Here is an 18,571-nt window from a genome sequence, read left to right as displayed (position 1 = left end):
TCTCCAACCACACACACCCCCCAAGATCCTGGGGAGCTTTTCTCCAACCCCTCCAAGATCCTGGGGAGCTTTTTTCCAGCCCCCCCCCACCTCCTCCCCTAGGATCCTGGGAGCTTTTCTGCAACCTCCCACCGCCAAGATCCCAGGGAGCTTCTCTCCAACCACCCCCCCTCCAGATCCCAGGGAGCTTGTCTCCAACACACACACCCCAGATCCTGGGGAGCTTTTCTCCAACTCCCCCACCCCCTCCCCCAGGATCCTGGGGAGCTGTTCTCCAATTCCTCCACCACCCCCCCTCCAGCTCCCAAGGAGCTTCTCTCCACCACCACCCCCAGATCCCAGGGAGCTTCTCTCCAACCCTCCCCACCTCCTCCCCCCGGATCCTGGACAGTTTTTCTCCAACTCCCCAACTAGGGTGGCCAATTTTGGTTGGACTATTCCTGGCTGTTTCATCACATGACAGTCTTTAATTAAAAATTAATCTTTAATTCCTGGAGACTCCAGGGTAATCATGGAGGGTTGGCAACCCTATCCCCACCATTCCCCCAGGATCCTGGGGAGTTTTTCTCCAGTCTCTCCCCGCCTCCTCCCTCAAGATCCTGAGGTGCTTTTCTCTAATCTTGCCCCTTCCAACCCCCAGGACAACTCCGCTTCTGGGTTGTTTTTTTTCCCAACAATCCACTCCAAGAGACCCATGAGAATCTGTGAAATCTTGTATAAGGCACTGGGAGTTCTTGTAATTTTTTTCGCTTTGAGCGAGTCCTGGTTCGTGATGGGTAGGTGTCCGGGTCACACAACTTCCTTGTCATTTGGCACTAGCTGGCACTCAGTCTCCGTAGAGAGGCCAGGAAGCAAATGGACCCTGGAGGCAAACTAAACTCCCATGCCAGAAGCGGTGCTGCCAGCACCAGGGGTGTAGCTGAGGCCCACTGGCAAGGCAGAATTGATGAGCTTGCACGAATGCTGTCCTTCCAGTATCCTAGGCTGTTTCTGTGAACAAAGAAAGGCGTTGAATCTCACAGCTGTCAAGCCTGCAGCTTGCTGCAGCACTGACATTCATATAATTGGTTTCTTTAAATCATAACATCACTAGTACCAGGCCTTATATTTCAAATCAACTGTGTAATAATTACGGGCTCAATTTTGAAGTCTATGCTGAGGCAAAACAACTATTGATTGGTTCCAGCTGGAGTTTTACCTAATAAGGACCATAGAATTGGGTCTAGTTATGCAGAACCCTGTATTCTAAATCAGCTAACCTAACAAAAGTCCAGTTCAGACTGTTCTAGAAAATTGTTTATGAAAATCAGCAAAAGGTGAAGGCAAACTGGTTCAAAGTTAAACTATAAGTGATCTTTTTCCAAGGCTCCTAGTGAAACCACATGCTGAGATGACAGTGAGCTGAAAGATTCTAGAAGTGGGAGGAAATGCTTACAGCTGATATCACTGAAAAGTGTCTCAGAAGGTTAATGTTCACAGGATGAAGCTGAAGTCTTTGTGGCCATTCAAAGGAGCCAGGGGGCCAAAAGCTGCAAGCTTTACTGGGATAGCTGCCACCCCAGTCACCTGGAACCCACCATGATACCACTGGGCCTTCATCCGCCTGATCTTAAACAATGGTCTAACCACATGAGGCCAGAAAGCAGGGCTCAGACAACACCACCACCAGCTTCGCCTAAATCCAGGACGTGACACTTTGGGCTAGTGGACACTACAAAATTAAGTCAACAGACAGCCACTGCAGTAATTAAAGCAATGGTTCACTTCCACACTTGCTTCTTCTGTCAGGGGTGCACATCCTCACCACATGCACTTCCACAGACTGAAGTGAGATATTGTGTGACACTGGCAGCTGGAGCCTGGGGCTGACCGCCTCAGTTGTACATGCGGGGTTCACAGCTGCCCCTGCCTCCCCCAAGCTGTCAGCCTAATTTCTGGCTAACAACTTGGGCTGTCAGCACGCAGGGAAGTCTCACAGCTGCCAACCCAGCACCTGAGTGAGTTTGGGCTGTCAGCTTTGGAGGTCAAGGGAGGGCTCCAGCTGTCAGCCCCATTTGAGGCAGACAGCCAACAGGTGATTTAAGTAGCACAGTCTACACCCATACTGCATCATCCTAACTACATCGACATAAGCGCTGCGACTCTCATGGAGGTGGAGTTATGTCAGTGCAGCTGGCCACTTCAGGCATGTGCTGTATTAAGGGCTTTTGTTCAGTAATAAACGTTATGCTGTTTTGTGTTTAAATTCCAGTTATCACAAATCATGAGGAAAAATTAGTAAACAATGAATCATTCACGATTTTCTAATGTACTGAGAACAATTAAGAATGTAAAAATATTAAGCTATGTAGTTGCTTAATTTATATATATAAATAAAATGTTCCCTCCCAGAAAACAAAAACAGGTACCAACAAAAATCTAGTGTAAAGGCTCTATCTAGTTTCAAATCAGCATGTTCTAATGTTTATATTAAGCAATGAGAATGCACCTCCCTTTAGAAAATAATTGAAATACAAATGGAAAAGTTTATTAAAATGGATTTAAATCAATCTATCCTGATTCTTAGTCTTTAAATAGTGCTTTATGTTCAAAGCACTGTAACACATTAGTTTATCATACAAGTAATCTGAATTACATCAGAGGTACTCTCAATTAGAAATCACTGCTTTGAAGTAGATTGGCACCCACACCATGTGCTCCCCTAGGACAGGAGTTGGGAAAAAATATTTGAAATTACATAGTGACTTTATGTAGGCTAAACTCACCCAGAGGGCCTGGCCTAACATTTTTCCAAAGTTTCCCACAAGAATTTTGTTCCCAGTGGTCAGAACCTTAGTTACACATTTATTCAAAATATACAATTCTCCAGCATCCTCCTAGCACACCATCAGCAGTCTCAGAAGCTAACATCACATGTTGAACTACCAATGCAGATTCCCTGTCTCCTTGAAGGCCTCAGGAACTTTTGATTGCAGTCTAAACAGCAGGCCTTGACTCCTGCACAGACCAGGAACAGGAGACAGCGTAGTCACCATAAACTCATTAAGCAACTGTGTATTTAATGTGATGCATTACTCTGCTCTACCAGTAGATTACACAAACAGAAGATAGGGTTCCATAGCATTCACAATGTTCCATATAAATTTGTCCCTACCAACAATCAAAGCATTTCAAGAGGCATTTGAGACTCCTGTTTTTCCATCTCTAATTAGAAGAGCCCATCCACACCGAGACAGATCACTTAGGACTAGGTTAGATCCCTCAGAATGTTTCTAATTACCACCAACTCCTTGAATTCCCTTCTAGTTCCATGGGTTTTCAGCAGCAGCATTTCTAGCACTGTACTGGAAACAAAACTACTGCTCAATTTAATTCACTATTTCAAACCAGGGTGTTGCATTCCTGTTATTAAAGATGCAGATGCATTGTTGAAATTTTAACATACTTCAAGTTCTCTTCACCCCAATTATTGGGCGGGGAGAAGATATCAAGCATCCTCATCTTTTATTGCTAAATGTAGCAGCAAAATGTTTACACTAGACTTGAGGCCTTAGCTAGTGTACTCTGTACCAGCGGTTTTCAAACTTCTCTTCTGGGGACCCAGTTGAAGAAAATTGTCGATGCCAGTGACCCAACAGAGTTGGGGATGAGGGTTTTGGGGTGGAGGGGCTCAGGGATGAGAATAAGGGGTTCAGGATGTGGGAATGGTCTCTGGGTTTGGTGGGGCTCAGGAGAGGATAAAGGCTCTGGGCTGGGAGGTTTGGGATGCAGTAGAGGATCTGGGTTTGGGAAGGCTCAGGCACAGACTTACCTCTGATAGCTCAGTGGTGCAGTCAGAGGTGCACTGTGGACCATGCCGCACGCCAGAAGCGTTCAGCAGCAGGTCTGGCTCCTAGGTGGAAGCACACAAGCAGCTCCACGTGACTCTCACCCACACCCAGTGGGCCTGCCCACCCGTCCCCCCAGGTTCCCATTGGCCCAAGTGTGGAGCCAGTGCTCAGGGTGGGGGCAGCACACACAGACCTGTGGCCCTCCCTGCCTAAAAGCCAGACTGTTGCTGGCTGCTTCCAGAGCACAGTGCAGTGTCAGAAAAGGTAGGCACTAGCCTTCCTTAGCTGGGAAACACCAAGACTTTTAATGTCCCGGTTGGCAGTGCTGACCAGAGCAAAGCGACCCAGCACCTTACATGTCGCAACCCAATTGCGACACAATGCTCTATACAATATATGCCCAACTTGTTACAGCTATTAAAATGAGTTCCTTCCCAGCATGCAGTAGGGGTCAGGTGAGACCACCTTACCCAATTTTAACTTGGTTGTAATTTAAAAAAAAAAAACCACAGACAAGCTGTTTTATTCTTCAATAGCAACCTTTAAAGGTTAGTCAGACTCTAGTAACTGATAAAGCTCAGCCACAAGAAACTAGATTCCAGACATCTCAGAAGTACCTTATGACTCAGTGGTCCATTTTACCACCTTTATCAACAGCGGACATGCTTTTACAGTTGGAATAATCGAATAAAAAGTTTGCCAACTGTGTCATTATACAATTCTAGCTCACTGAATCAATTCTGACTAAATGAGTGCACCTTTACATTACAAAGGGACAGACAAAGAACTTGTGAATGCAAGCTTTATTGGAACAAGGTGCAGTGAAATTTCTATTCAGATGCTAACAGGAGCAAGTTCAGTTACCGCCCCTTAAACGCAGGACCAAGTGCAGGGTGGATTCTTTCTGGATATTGTAGTCGGACAGAGTGCGCCCATCTTCCAGCTGCTTTCCGGCAAAGATCAACCTCTGCTGATCTGGAGGAATGCCTTCTTTGTCTTGGATTTTGGCCTTGACATTCTCAATGGTGTCACTGGGCTCCACCTCTAGGGTGATGGTTTTGCCCGTCAAGGTTTTCACAAAGATCTGCATACCACCTCTCAGGCGCAGGACCAAGTGCAGGGTGGATTCTTTCTGGATATTGTAGTCGGACAGAGTGCGCCCATCTTCCAGCTGCTTTCCGGCAAAGATCAACCTCTGCTGATCTGGAGGAATGCCTTCTTTGTCTTGGATTTTGGCCTTGACATTCTCAATGGTGTCACTGGGCTCCACCTCTAGGGTGATGGTTTTGCCCGTCAAGGTTTTCACAAAGATCTGCATACCACCTCTCAGGCGCAGGACCAAGTGCAGGGTGGATTCTTTCTGGATGTTGTAGTCGGACAGGGTGCGCCCATCTTCCAGCTGCTTTCCGGCAAAGATCAACCTCTGCTGATCTGGAGGAATGCCTTCTTTGTCTTGGATTTTGGCCTTGACATTCTCAATGGTGTCACTGGGCTCCACCTCTAGGGTGATGGTTTTGCCTGTCAAGGTTTTCACAAAGATCTGCATACCACCTCTCAGGCGCAGGACCAAGTGCAGGGTGGATTCTTTCTGGATATTGTAGTCGGACAGAGTGCGCCCATCTTCCAGCTGCTTTCCGGCAAAGATCAACCTCTGCTGATCTGGAGGAATGCCTTCTTTGTCTTGGATTTTGGCCTTGACATTCTCAATGGTGTCACTGGGCTCCACCTCTAGGGTGATGGTTTTGCCTGTCAAGGTTTTCACAAAGATCTGCATACCACCTCTCAGGCGCAGGACCAAGTGCAGGGTGGATTCTTTCTGGATATTGTAGTCGGACAGAGTGCGCCCATCTTCCAGCTGCTTTCCGGCAAAGATCAACCTCTGCTGATCTGGAGGAATGCCTTCTTTGTCTTGGATTTTGGCCTTGACATTCTCAATGGTGTCACTGGGCTCCACCTCTAGGGTGATGGTTTTGCCCGTCAAGGTTTTCACAAAGATCTGCATACCACCTCTCAGGCGCAGGACCAAGTGCAGGGTGGATTCTTTCTGGATATTGTAGTCGGACAGAGTGCGCCCATCTTCCAGCTGCTTTCCGGCAAAGATCAACCTCTGCTGATCTGGAGGAATGCCTTCTTTGTCTTGGATTTTGGCCTTGACATTCTCAATGGTGTCACTGGGCTCCACCTCTAGGGTGATGGTTTTGCCCGTCAAGGTCTTCACAAAGATCTGCATTTTCTGTACGAAAGTAGAAGTTATGAAGCATATAAGCCTTTTTGTACTCCAAAATACTAACGTTACATCCCAAGAAATCAGAAAAGTATGGATTTACCCTTTCGCTTAATCATCAAGCAGCGTAGAGAGCTTTTGACACCAGTACACACCTTGAATTGCAGCTCCACTTTGTGTCCTCTCCCCCCCCCCCCACGTAGGCTACTTCCTCCTCCAAAGCTCACTCCAAGGCCCCACTACAGTGAGTTGCGTCACACTGAGATAACACCAGTACCCCAGGGCCACTACGTCAGTACGGCTGGCCAGCCGCGCCCAATGCAATGGGCCAGTCCGTGCCAAACAACCGCGCCGGCGGGTCCGCTCAGGCGGGCCCAGGAGCCGGTCCCTAACCCCGCCCCCCGGCAGGCGGGCGTCAGAGGCACGGGGCAGCCCACGGCCATGCAGGGGCGGGGCCTCCCGCGCGCCCAGACCGCCATTTTAGCGCCGGCCCGACTCTAGTCCCCCCTTCAACCAGGGAGCCGCCCTTCGCCGCTCCTAGCGCAGCGAGCCGGTTGCCTCAGCCCGCGCTCCGTAGGTTCCCCCCGCCGCGCTACGGCACAGCCGCCTCCCTACACGGCAGTGAGCGCAGAGAGCTGCCTCCGCGCCCCGCCCGCCCGCTCCCCCCACGGCTCATCGCCAGGCGCCTCACGATCGACACCAACCCCTCCCCCCACAATATCCGCGACGGCCCGGGCCATCCACCCCCGCCGCCGCCCTCGATAAACGTAGCCACCGGGCTGGGCTCTCCGCACAGCTTCGGACCCTCTTTTCCCTCAGGCCGGACTCGCCCCCCAAGAAGCCCAACAGCTAGCCAGGCCCGTTGCCCACTCACCGCAGGGACGGCGCTCCAGACAGACAACAAAACAACACTCACTGAGGGTCACGGGGATGTAACTGCGTGACGACGCTGGCGCGGTCCTTATATAGTCTCTTCCTCCCCAGTTGAGATCCCTCCGCCGGGGACTATCTCGTCTCACTGCATCTTGGCGCGTGCACCCAGCATGGGCAAGGGGGCGAGTTCCGGTCGGCAGTGCGGAGGAATCATCCGGGCCGCTCAGTGTGTGACATGATCCGATGACGGCAAGGGCCAAGGAACGGAAGATGGAGCGTGGAGTAAAACCCGGACTGGAGTTTCGCCTGCCTAGAACGGGGTCTCAGCTCAGCCTGGTTCCCTGAGCAGGGAATAGACCTGGGGGACACGTCCCTGCCCCTGCGTGTGATTGTGATAGGGTGACCAGACATCAAATGTGAAGAATCGGAAAGTGGGTGGGGGGTAATAGGAGCCTATATAAGAAAAAGACCCAAAAATCGGGACTATCCCTATGAAATCGGGGCATCTGGTCACCCTAGATTGTGAGTTGGGGCTGTGTGTCTCATTGTGTGAGCTGTGTGTTTTCTTCTGTGTGTCTAGGTCATTGCAAATCTCTACATGAAAATTAATGTGGAAAAAAAGGCAGAAAAAATAAAATAAAATAAACCTGAAGCATCGTGCATTCTAATTTCATCTGATAATACTTCTATTCTTTTTCCTCTGGGATCCAGACCCTGAGGTCAATGGGGGCCTGAAACACAAAGCAGAGTAGGAGAGGCAGAATGGCAGATGGTGACTGACATGTAGGGAGGAAGATCAAAGCCTTGGAAATGTGAGGAAGACAAGGTGGAAGAATGGTTTCAGAATGGTAGCTGTATTAATCTGTATTAGCAAAAACAATGAGGAGTCCTTGTGGCACTTTAGAGACTTACACATTTATTTGGGCATAAGCTTTCATGGGCTAGAACCCACTTCATCAGATGCATGGAGTGGAAAATACAGTAGTAGGTATATTTATACATAGTACATGAAGAGATGGGAGTTGCCTTACCAGGTGGGGGGTCAGTCTAACAAGACAATTGAATTAACAGTAGAATACCAAGGGAGGAAAAATCACATTTGTAGTGGTAATGAGGGTGGTCAATTTCAAACAGTTGACAAGAAGGTGTGAGTAACAGTGGGGGGAAATTAGTATGATAAAATTAGGTTTTGTAATGACTCATCCACAGAAGAGTTTGTCTAGAGTTCCCCAAAGTGAGCCTTGTGAGCCATTCAAAGTGTCCAGCGCTGCAACAAGGCCATAACAAAATAGGCTTTGTTTGCATGATTCATTCAGATGGTATTTAGTTCATTCCACCTACAAAAGCCTTTCTTTGCATGTACCCAAAAGATAGAGCTGCCTAAGCGTTCACATACAGAACAAGGAGTGCTGAAAACCAATTGAAAAAGAGCTGAAACCCAGCAACAGCTACCTGATTGGGTCAGACATGACACCCATAGAATTTACAGAAGGAGGGGGCGGGTTTCTCTTTGGGGATTTATTTCAGCCTGTAAGTGGGTTGTAAGCTCCTTCTGTATTAACATTTACTCAATAATATCATAATAGGTTTAAAAAAAAAACAGTCCAAACATCGAATTGGCTTAGTTGAAGCAAAGGTCCCTTAGTTTCTGATCAAAGTAGGGCTGGAATTGTAGGGTAGAGGTTGCATTGTGTGCGTCCTTAATTATAGAAACATAAAAGACTTGAACAGAAGCTCAGCTGTAGAAGGTGAATCACCTAGTCTGAAAACAGGCAGGGACGTTAGGCTTACTCTGCGAGTTATCGGCCGTGCATTTCGGCAGGACTGATTTGAAAATGATCAAATCTAAAAACTGAAGAACAACCCATTTTGCTACAAGATGGAGTTTCACAGCATGATTAGATAGACATGGGTACCTGCCTAATTTTCATCCCCTATGTGCCATGTATCTACATTAGTGGTGTAGAGTCTAGTGCAGGGGTGGGCAAACTTTTTGGCCTGAGGGCCACATCAGGGAATAGCAATTGTGTGGCGGGTCATGAATGCTCACAAAATTGGGGTGGAGGCCCGGGGGGTGGGGTGAGGGTGCTGGTTGGCGGTGCAGACTCTGGGGTGGGGCTGGGGAGCTTGGGGTGTAGGAGGGTGCTCTGGGTTGGGACTGAGGGGTTTGGAGCAGGGCCGGCTCTCATTTTTTTGCCGCCCCAAGCAAAAAAAAAAACAACCCTCCAAGAGCGCAACTGCCAAAGCGAAGAAAAAAACAGAAAAGAAAAAAAAACCTCCAAGAGCGCAACTGCCGAAGCAGAAAACAAAAAAAAAAAACCATCCAGAATGCCGCTCCTGGAATTGTGCCAGCCCACGCACGTGCTTGGTTTGCTGGTGCCTCGAGCTGGTCCTGGTTTGGAGGGTGGGAGGGGGATCAGGGCTGGGGCAAGGGTGGGGGAAGGGGTGCAGGTTCTGGCTGGGGATGCGGGCTCTGGGGTGGGGCTGGGGATGAGAGGTTTGGGGTGCAGGAGGGTACTCCGTCCTGGGATCGAGGGGTTTGGAGAGCGGGAGGAGGATGAGGGCTGGGGCAGGGGGTTGGGGCGTGGGGAGAGGCTCAGGGGTGCAGGCTCTGACTGGCGCTTACCTTTAAGCAGCTCCTGGAAGCAGTGGCATGTCCCTTCGCCAGCTCCTACGTGTGGAGCGGCCCCTGACTCCGCTAGCACCGGAGCAGGGCCATGCGACTGCTTCTGGGAGCCGTGTGGTGTGGCCCCTGACCCAGTGCCCTGGCTGGAGTGCCAGAGTGGCCCCCAACCCGGCGCCCCGGCTGGAGCACCGGAGCAGGGTCGAGCCACATGGTGCAGCCCCTCACCCGATGCCCCCGCTGGAGCATCGGAGCAGGGTACGCCCCAGACCCTGCTCCCCAGTGGGAACTTGGGGGCCAGCTTAAAACGGCTCCGGCCCGCAGTTTGCCCACCCCTGGCCTAGTGCCTGGCACTATGGGTGAATTTCCCCCTGAAGGCTGACTCCTGCACTTAGATCTATGGGGTGCCCCACTGGTGCAGAGGCTTGTGCTAGAGGCTCAGATTGCAGGCCTGAGACCTTAAACCCTGATTCAGAAAAGCACTTAAATGTGTACTTTGGGATGCTTTCCTGAGTTGGTACTAAGATTGTAAACCATTTACCGCAGGAAACTTGTCTTCGGGCTTGTCTGTAAAGCACTTTTGGTTCAATACAATTATGAAGAATAACAATGAATAGTGCATAAGACCTAGTCTTACCATGTTGCTAGAAACATCATTTTATTGCTTTTTCAATTTAGATATTCATGCTGGTCTGGAGCACCAAAAACAGTGGCAAAGAGTCCTGTGGCACCTTACTAACGGACGTACGGGAGCATAAGCTTTCGTGGGCGACTACCCGCTTCGTCGGATGCATGTGGACGGCGAACGTAGGCTTCCAGACCACCGCAGAACTGTATCATGTTTGGGGGGGGGGTGGGTGGCGGGGCAGAAAGAGAGTCCCCGAGACAGGACAGACTCTTCTGCCAGGCCGCTGGAGAGTGAGGATATTGCTGGGTGAGTTAGGGGTGGCCCCCTGTGGCAGGTAGGCTTTTAGACCGCTTGCCGTCCTTTTTCCTCTGTAGAGAGGGGAAGGGGTGCCATGTGGACCCCCTCTCTGATCTTTGTATGGCGTCTCCAGGTGGGAGAGCTCATTTGAGACGTTGTCCCGTTTGCCACGGGCTGCTGGTACAAAATGAAGGCGGGCGAGGAAAACGCTGGAGATGCCGGGGATTGAACCCGGGGCCTCATACATGCAAAGCATGCGCTCTACCACTGAGCTACATCCCCTGCCTGGCGGGTGGCTGCTCAGAGACGGGGATAGACTCTCGCCGGGGGACGATGGTTTCGCCAGCCCAGGACACATCCCTTCCGCGCTGCAAACGCCCGGCGCCCGCGCGCCGCCCCAGATGCCTCGCTGCTCCGCTCGTTGCTTCAACGGCCCCGCTCTCCACGCCTCAGAAAAGGGCGCGCGGGGGGGGGGCCGGGGGCTACAATGCAGGGCGCAGACCGACCCGCAGCGCCCCGGCGGGGGGGTGGGGGTGGGCGTGCAATGGGGCTGCGCTGCCCCTGTGTGGGGCGCATTGAAATAAATCCACCGGGGGCGGGAAGGGGGGGATCCAGAGTAATGGGCGGGCACGGCGGCGCCAGGGGAAGCGGGGGGGCGAGGCTCGCAGCGGAGCGGGCGGGCAGTAGGAAGCTCGAGGCAGCCCGTCGAGGCAGCGGCAGCAGCGGGGCCGAGGTGGGGCCCCCTCGGGCAGGCGGGGGGGTCTGTGGCCTTTTGAGAGACAGGCAGGCGGCTCAAGGACACGCGGGTCGGTTGCGCGGCTGCCCAGGGAGGCGCGCTGAGCCCCCCCCCCCCCACTCGCCGGACGTCAGCGAGGGGGGGGGCGGGTCGCTCTTGCCCGGCTTCCCCCCCCCGCAGAGCGCCAAAGGCTCGCGGGGGGAGGGGGGGGTATCAAAATACAAAGCGGCCTCCCCGTCGGGGAATCGAACCCCGGTCTCCCGCGTGACAGGCGGGGATACTTACCACTATACTAACGAGGACAGGCTGAGGGGGGGTTCCCCAAAGCGCCTATTCGAAGCCTCCACTTCCAGAAGCCCCGAGGTGCGGCTGGGGCAGCCTGGGTTGCTGCCGGGGGCTCGTTAGGCAACAGGCTCGCACAGCTGCAGCCCAGCCAGTACCGCCGCGAAAGCAGCAGTCACCCCCCGCTCCCCAAAAAAAGGCCCTGTTGGGGTTAGCTCCCAGGGGGCTACGCAGTTCCAGCCGGCCCTGGGCTTGGCATCCTGCCTGGACGGCCCTTGCCCCCCGACCCTTCCTCCTAAAAAGGGGAAAACTATCTGCCGAAACCCGGGATCGAACCAGGGACCTTTAGATCTTCAGTCTAACGCTCTCCCAACTGAGCTATTTCGGCGGGTGAAAAAAGTTATGGCTGAATGTGAACACCACCCTGCTGCAGAGAAGCCCTTCATAATGCATAGCAGGATTTTTTGGTTTGTTTGTCACATTTTGTAGGGTCAACCACCCGCCTCACTCCAGCAGCAACTCCAATCTCATTCTTGAAACCCATTTTTAAATGCTCTTTCCTTTATACAATAAAAAAAGCAAGTAAGATGGCAGGTGTGAAGGATAGGGCCAATATTAATTCAATAATAATAATTATTAATAATTAATTCAACACTAATTAACTGCTTTAGCATATTGATTTGTCACATTAACCGTGTTATGTTCTGTTGCACTGTGCAAAGGTTGTTCTTTTGTTTCAGGTTGTTTCATTGTGTTCCATCAAAAACTCATAATTACATTCCAGAAAGAAATTCAAGAGTTTGGGGGCAATGGGGCCTGTGGTCTCCTCCCCTAACATAAGAGGCTGGGGTGGAGATCAGGTGCATCTAGGACAAGAGTAAAGATGAAGGACAGGTCCACCTCTGTAGCATCCACGGAAGCCTATTGGTAGTTTGGGTGCATGGGGTGGCTGGGGGAAGGTCATACCTAAACACACAACATGTCTCTCTTTCCAGAGGTTGTAAAACATAAAGGTAAATGCCAAAGTCATTGTAAATAGTCAATGGAACAATGATAAATGCCAACAGAAATGGTTATCAGTCCCCCAAAATTGTCTAGCATGAGCAATTTGAAACAGACTGGACAAGGTAGGATCCAGTCAGAAGAAGAGTTAGAACACATTTTAAAATCTAGGAAACATGCTTAACTCAAACTGCTTAGGTACAAACTTGTCATAAGCCATTTTACATTAGCAGTTGTAGTCTAAGAACTATGGCCCTGATCCTGCAAAGACTTACACACAGGTTTCACTTTGCACACTGTGGTCCTGATTGAGGAACGCACTGGAACATGTGCTTAACTTTACCACTGGGACTGGTCCCGTTGACATCAATAGATAACGGTGTGCAAAATTAAACATGTGCCTTAGGTCTGGTCTACACTACCGAGTTAGGTTGACATAAGGCAGCTTACATCGACCTAACTATGGAAGTCTAATTAGGCCTGGTCTACACTATGGAGCTAAATCAACCTAAGTTACGCAACTCCATCCACGTGAATTACATAGCTGGAGTCGACATACCTTAGGACGACTTATTGTGGTGTCTACACCACGCTGGATCAATGGGAGAAACTCTCCCGTTGACTTACCTTATGCTTCTCGTTCTTGTGGATTACCGGAGTCAACGGGAGAGTGATCTGCGGTCTTCAAGAGACCCGCTTAATCGACCCCCTGAAGGATCGATCGCCGCAGCATCAATCCACGGTAAGTGTAGACATACACTTCGCTCCTCCCGATGTAACTGCCCAGCTACGCCAACTTAACTCCAACTCCATCTTTATGAGTGGTGTAGAGGCAAGCTCAATGTAGTTAGGACAATCCAGTGTCAAAGTGTGGACACTGTGTTGCTTATATCAACTGTTACTAGCTTTCAAGAGTCTTCCCACAATGCCCTACACTGACAGTACAATTGATACAAGTGCACCTGGTGAGGCCGCACACTGCTGACACAAGGAGCAAAATGTAGACACGCACAAGTGATGTAATTACTGCATGGCATCTGTATGCCAAAATAAGTTATGTTGACTATTTTTGTAGTTTAGACAAGCCCTTGGTCTTTTCAGCATTAGGATCTAATGTTGCAGACCTTGTTTAACATTAATGATTGTTGTTCTCTGGGGAACTTTGTTCAAAGAAGCTAGTACTTCATCTTCATAAATAATGACCTCACCTTGTAACTTCAGGGTGATGTTTAATAGTCAGCAGAGGTTGGCATTTTTATGAGGAACCCAATGTTCCATGCTCTGCTTGTTCTAATTATTGCCACTAATGAGACAGTTACACAAGGCATAGGTAATCAGATGACAAACAATATATTAACTGATGAAATATTATAGCATGCGTTGGGCCAGAGATTGTATATTTATGGATGATGAGGCAATTTTATTACATCCTCCTGCTTTGACATGTTCATACATTTGCTAAATAATGTTATTTCACAAAAGCTTATGCTCATATAAATTGGTTAGTCTCTAAGGTGCCACAAGTCCTCCTTTTCTTTTTGCAGATACGGACTAACACGGCTGCTACTCTGAAACCTGTTGTTGTGGACGAAATTCTTGTTTTCTGCCCAAAGGAGTATTTTGTGTATATGCAGAGGAGTAATTGTTTAAAGTTATTATTATGAATAATAAATAATAATTAGGCTGGACGTGAACATGGACCTGTACTGTGGGTTAGCCGTGCCATTCAATAAATCCAGACTCATAGAGAAAGACTAGATCACTTAAGATACTTTTGCAATAGAGAACAAAGGGCCTGATACTGTACATTCTCGTGCAGAGAATGCCTACGGTTTTTAATAGATGTTCCTAACATGAACGGCCTGCAGGATTGAATGTAGCTAGTGGCCTAGTGGTATAGCTGAAACAAGTGGGTGTTCAGGAGTTTTTGAAGGACAGGAGCGAGCTCATCTCCTTCAAAGAGTTTGGTCATGTTTAACTTGTCTGAGCATGCAAAGTGTGTTTTTTACACTTAATGGAAGCATCCAATTATTGTATGTGTGTGTTCAAATAACTGAAAAATGCTTTCAGTTTAACACTTGAAGCATAGCACATGCATAAGCTTCAGTGAGGCCTGCAGCTCTGTTATATTTTTAAACAAAAATAGTTAAGAAATAAGGAAGCTGTGAACAAGAGGAAACAGAGCTGGTTAGCATAGTTTTCCTTGCCGATTTTAGCACTTGCTGAATGCGGGTTACTGTGTATATGATTCGCATCCTTGCAACCCTGCCCATGTCCCTCTTGCACAGGTACCTGAATCCTCCTACTCTTAAAATAGCATCCAAAAAGGCCCTCAGTATTTTTCTGATGCTTGCAGTTTCCAATGTTTCATGTGTTCTAGCCTGAGCCCTAGAGTGTGAAAATCTGCTTTGATTCTGAGAGGTACTGGGCACAGGCAACTCCCACTGACATCAGCAGACCCCTCCTGCTCCCATTTAAGTCAGTGGCAAAACTCCCAAACTTTCTCCAATTTGAACCGGGTCAGACCTAAACAGTGGTGCAGGTGTTCAGCCGCCAGTCAGGATCTTGCAATCCTCTTACCCTCGTCAACTGTGCCGGGCTGCCCAGAGGATTCAGGGGGCCTGGGGCAAAGCAATTTCAGGTGCCCTTTAATTAATTAATTATGCGCCTTTTTAATGTTTACTCACCCGGCGGCGCTCCGGGTCTTCGGCGGCGGGTCCTTCACTCACTCCGGGTGCGTTCGGCCGCACTGAAGGACCCGCTGCCGAAGTGCCGCCGAAAACGTGGAGGACCGCCCAGCCGGTAAAAGCGCCACCGGGTGACACCTTTTTTGTGATCGCTCCCCCTGGTTACTCCACTGGCCCTTCCATCAAAAAAAGTTGCAAGACTATAGAAAACTATATTCTTATGGGGGTCCCGGCAGGGCCCGGGGCAAATTGCCCCACTTGCCCCCCCCCCGGGTGGCCCTGCAAAGGTGTGTTTATTTAAAACATACAGACAAATACTCTGTTGCTTTTCTTTTCTGAACAATGAACAGCCATGTTAATCTGGCGCTGGTAGTGAGAGACTAAATACACAACAATGAGGAAACGCAGTTAGGATTTCCAAGGCAACCTTGGGCCCACTCTCCGCATATGTATCATGGCCCAAATCCTGACCCCTTCACTGCTTTTCTTCCCATGCACGTATCCTACTAACAAAAGGTGTAGCTAATTGTTTGACGACATTCGGGTTCATGCTGAAAAATGTTCAAGAGACCAAATATCCAAATTTAGCCAAAGCAATCCACGATGAAAAGGAGACATACATACCCTCCTTCCGGGAAGCAATTCCTGTCTTGCAGCAGAAGGTCTGTTTCAAAGATATGTGTTTCATCCAGTAGAATTTATAGGGTGATGTTATAAGTTACAAAACTCTTTACACCAACCAGTTTGTAATACTTCCTTAACTTACTGTATTGTTCTGATTTTCTTCTTATCTCTGTTTTGGACACTACGTTCCAAACCAGCTGGGGGGAAGAGGAACAGCCCGACCTCCGCTAGGAATCACCATTTGTGTATCTTGGCTTAACTGGCTTCCTATTTTCAAATGCCAATGCTGACTTCAGCTTTGCAAAGTGTTGTGGGATATTTGACATGGGTAAACAGAATTGTGGGGAGAGTATACACACACACACAATATACAGTGCACACAGAACTAGTGTGGTGTTCCCTTGTCCCCGGGGATTAAGCAGGGGTGGTCTGCCGCAGACAGCGCATCCTTACAGTGCTCTGAAACTGTGAACTTTTACAAGATTTTAATCAGTCAGAGAGCAGAGCGGCCATCCCCCTCTGACATTCTGGGGTGCAATCCAGACCAGTGAGGAGTTGTGTCACCATTGCCCTGCCGTCTGGGCTGCCTCACAATGCTTTGCTGCTATAGCTCCCACCTGGGCCAATCACAAACAGCATGCAGGTCACACCCTGAGTGTCTGTGTATAGCCACAGCCCTGGTCCAGCAACTCTGACTCCAGCAGCCTGGCCCACCAACCAGGCTGTCTTGCAACAGCCTTGGTTACTATTTGTGAGGTGACCTCAAAACACTCCCAGTCTCGAAGTTTCCCCAAAACACGTGTGTTCTGCACTTTCCATCCCTCTCCTGGGCAGTCCAGATATATTTGGTCCATTGCCCCTCTAAGGGGATCAACATACAGCAGTGTGCCACCCTAAATGGAGTTACCCACATAGTTCACAGTTTTGATGAAAGAACAAAACAGGCTTATTTAACTACCAGGAGACAGGTTTTAAGTGACTACAAATATAAGGCGTTAAAGTCAGAAATGGTTACATGAGAAATAAAATGTTACAAGCTAGACTTGGGTCAAGATAAAATTCTTACCACATGCTTCCAGCAACAGGGCTGACCAAATTTCAGATCAGGATCTTTCCCAAAGTCCAATAGCTGCTTCTTTTGTCTTCTTAGGTGAAATGGAAAGAGATGGATAGGGAGGGGATTAACTTGGGGTGGTTTTGCCCCTCACTCTTATAGTTAAGTCATGCTTTGAAATGCATTTTCCTGAGGGCTACCCACGGAGAAAGTTCATTTCCATTGGGAGGTTGGAATCAAGGGGTCTGGTGGTGAAAGAGGTTCTGTGCTGTTGTTTGCTAAGAGGCAGATCTGTTTGGTCCTGCCCTGTTCCTTGCCAAAGAATGGCCACCTGAGAGGTAATTGTCCATCAGCTTTGATGACACCTGGCTAATGTTGTCAGCTTGTTCTTTGTCTTTCAGAAACAGGTTTACCCACTCCCCGGACCTGTCTGGTACACACGCGTCAGTCACAATTTCAGCTTATGTTCGTAACTCTACATATAATGTCGCAACACACATTTCATCATGACGTTATTGACCACTGACCATTAGTTTTCAAACTATACCTCACAAGGCATATTTTGTACAAAGATTATTACAATAACATGTGGGGTGTGAATAGAGAGGTGCATTCTGCTCCCCCCCACAGTTTATTACTCCATTAACTTCAAAGCAGGTTGCTTGGCCCAAGATGGTTTCTGTGCTAGGACTGGCTTATATCAATGCTGATAGGTTTCATGAAGGGTTTGTCCTCCCCATCCTCAAAGCCAAAATTCCCTTTGAAACAAGAGGAAGGAAACAAAAAACATTGCAGCCTCCCCGTCGGGGAATCGAACCCCGGTCTCCCGCGTGACAGGCGGGGATACTTACCACTATACTAACGAGGATACACTTGAAAAATCTTTCCCCACAAGCTGTGATATACTGAAACCTGCTTAGTACAGCTTGTGCCCAAGGAGTGCAGCCGGGTGTATCCATTTAGCTCGTGCTTACAAAGCTGTTACCAGCAAGGGGATGTAGCTCAGTGGTAGAGCGCATGCTTTGCATGTATGAGGCCCCGGGTTCAATCCCCGGCATCTCCACATTTTGGGAGCTCGGCTCATCTGTGGAAGGCAAAAGCAGAATTTTGCCCACTCGCTCTGCCGGGGTTTAGTCACCCAAGCAATGCGCGCGAGGAACTGATGCAATCTCATTGCAACAAGGGCAGACACCTGGGTGCAGGCCCCCAGGGCCCTAAATAAATCCATCCCCCTCCAGCCCCCACTTAGTGCTGCTTCGTATCACTCCCGCAGTAATGTTTTAAATCAATGTCCTGGACTCGTCCTGCAAAAGAGACACTCCCCTAGGGTTCAGAGTAGCAGCCCTGTTAGTCTGTATCCGCAAAAAGAAAAGGAGGTCTTGTGGCACCTTGGAGACGAACAAATTTATATGAGCATAAACTTTCGTGAGCTACAGCTCACTTCATCAGCTGCAAACCGTAGACAGAGTGTGGGGTGCATTATTTCTACCCCCCCATGACCACTGCTGCCCTCACCCCCGAACTAGCTTTAAAGTAACACAGGGTTAAGCAAGGGCAAATTGATGTGGCCTGAGCACTGGATTTAGCAATAACGAACATTACAACAGTAGGTGAAGCGAAAGGGAAGTTTAGCTGGTGGTTTAACCCCAAGAATGCACAACGGTTCCTTGCGGCCAAAGGTCTCACTCTGAATGTGTGTAGGGTATGCTAG

General features: G+C 49.3%; 1 protein-coding gene and 5 non-coding genes across 7 annotated transcripts; 1 reads left to right on the top strand and 5 right to left on the bottom strand.

Annotated features, from left to right (window-relative positions):
* Window positions 1-4,618: 4,618 nt before the first annotated feature.
* Window positions 4,619-7,061, bottom strand: UBC (ubiquitin C). Of its 2 annotated transcripts, none has more exons than XM_073312282.1 (2): window positions 6,971-7,061; window positions 4,619-6,063 (listed from the first exon to the last, which is right to left on the bottom strand). In XM_073312282.1, exon 2 carries the CDS (start codon window positions 6,058-6,060, stop codon window positions 4,687-4,689), a length of 1,374 nt encoding a protein of 457 aa, XP_073168383.1. In that variant the 5' UTR covers window positions 6,061-6,063; window positions 6,971-7,061; the 3' UTR covers window positions 4,619-4,686. The 2 variants fall into 2 exon arrangements, with proteins under 2 accessions (XP_073168383.1, XP_073168382.1); XM_073312281.1 differs by having other exon boundaries at window positions 6,929-7,032.
* Window positions 7,062-10,685: 3,624 nt separating this feature from the next.
* TRNAA-UGC (transfer RNA alanine (anticodon UGC)) lies at window positions 10,686-10,757 on the bottom strand. Its single transcript has one exon. It is a non-coding gene; the product is annotated as a tRNA-Ala (tRNA).
* A 684-nt stretch (window positions 10,758-11,441) lies between these two features.
* On the bottom strand, window positions 11,442-11,513 carry TRNAD-GUC (transfer RNA aspartic acid (anticodon GUC)). Its single transcript has one exon. It is a non-coding gene; the product is annotated as a tRNA-Asp (tRNA).
* Window positions 11,514-11,808: 295 nt separating this feature from the next.
* On the bottom strand, window positions 11,809-11,881 carry TRNAF-GAA (transfer RNA phenylalanine (anticodon GAA)). The gene has a single exon. It is a non-coding gene; the product is annotated as a tRNA-Phe (tRNA).
* Window positions 11,882-17,656: 5,775 nt separating this feature from the next.
* On the bottom strand, window positions 17,657-17,728 carry TRNAD-GUC (transfer RNA aspartic acid (anticodon GUC)). Its single transcript has one exon. It is a non-coding gene; the product is annotated as a tRNA-Asp (tRNA).
* A 123-nt stretch (window positions 17,729-17,851) lies between these two features.
* Window positions 17,852-17,923, top strand: TRNAA-UGC (transfer RNA alanine (anticodon UGC)). Its single transcript has one exon. It is a non-coding gene; the product is annotated as a tRNA-Ala (tRNA).
* Window positions 17,924-18,571: the final 648 nt, after the last annotated feature.

This window comes from Lepidochelys kempii, chromosome 15 (genome assembly GCF_965140265.1).
Source record: "Lepidochelys kempii isolate rLepKem1 chromosome 15, rLepKem1.hap2, whole genome shotgun sequence".
In the NCBI taxonomy this organism is placed as follows: Eukaryota; Metazoa; Chordata; order Testudines; family Cheloniidae; genus Lepidochelys; species Lepidochelys kempii.
Note: the sequence above shows the minus strand (reverse complement) of the source record. Positions and strands in the feature narration are given on the sequence as shown.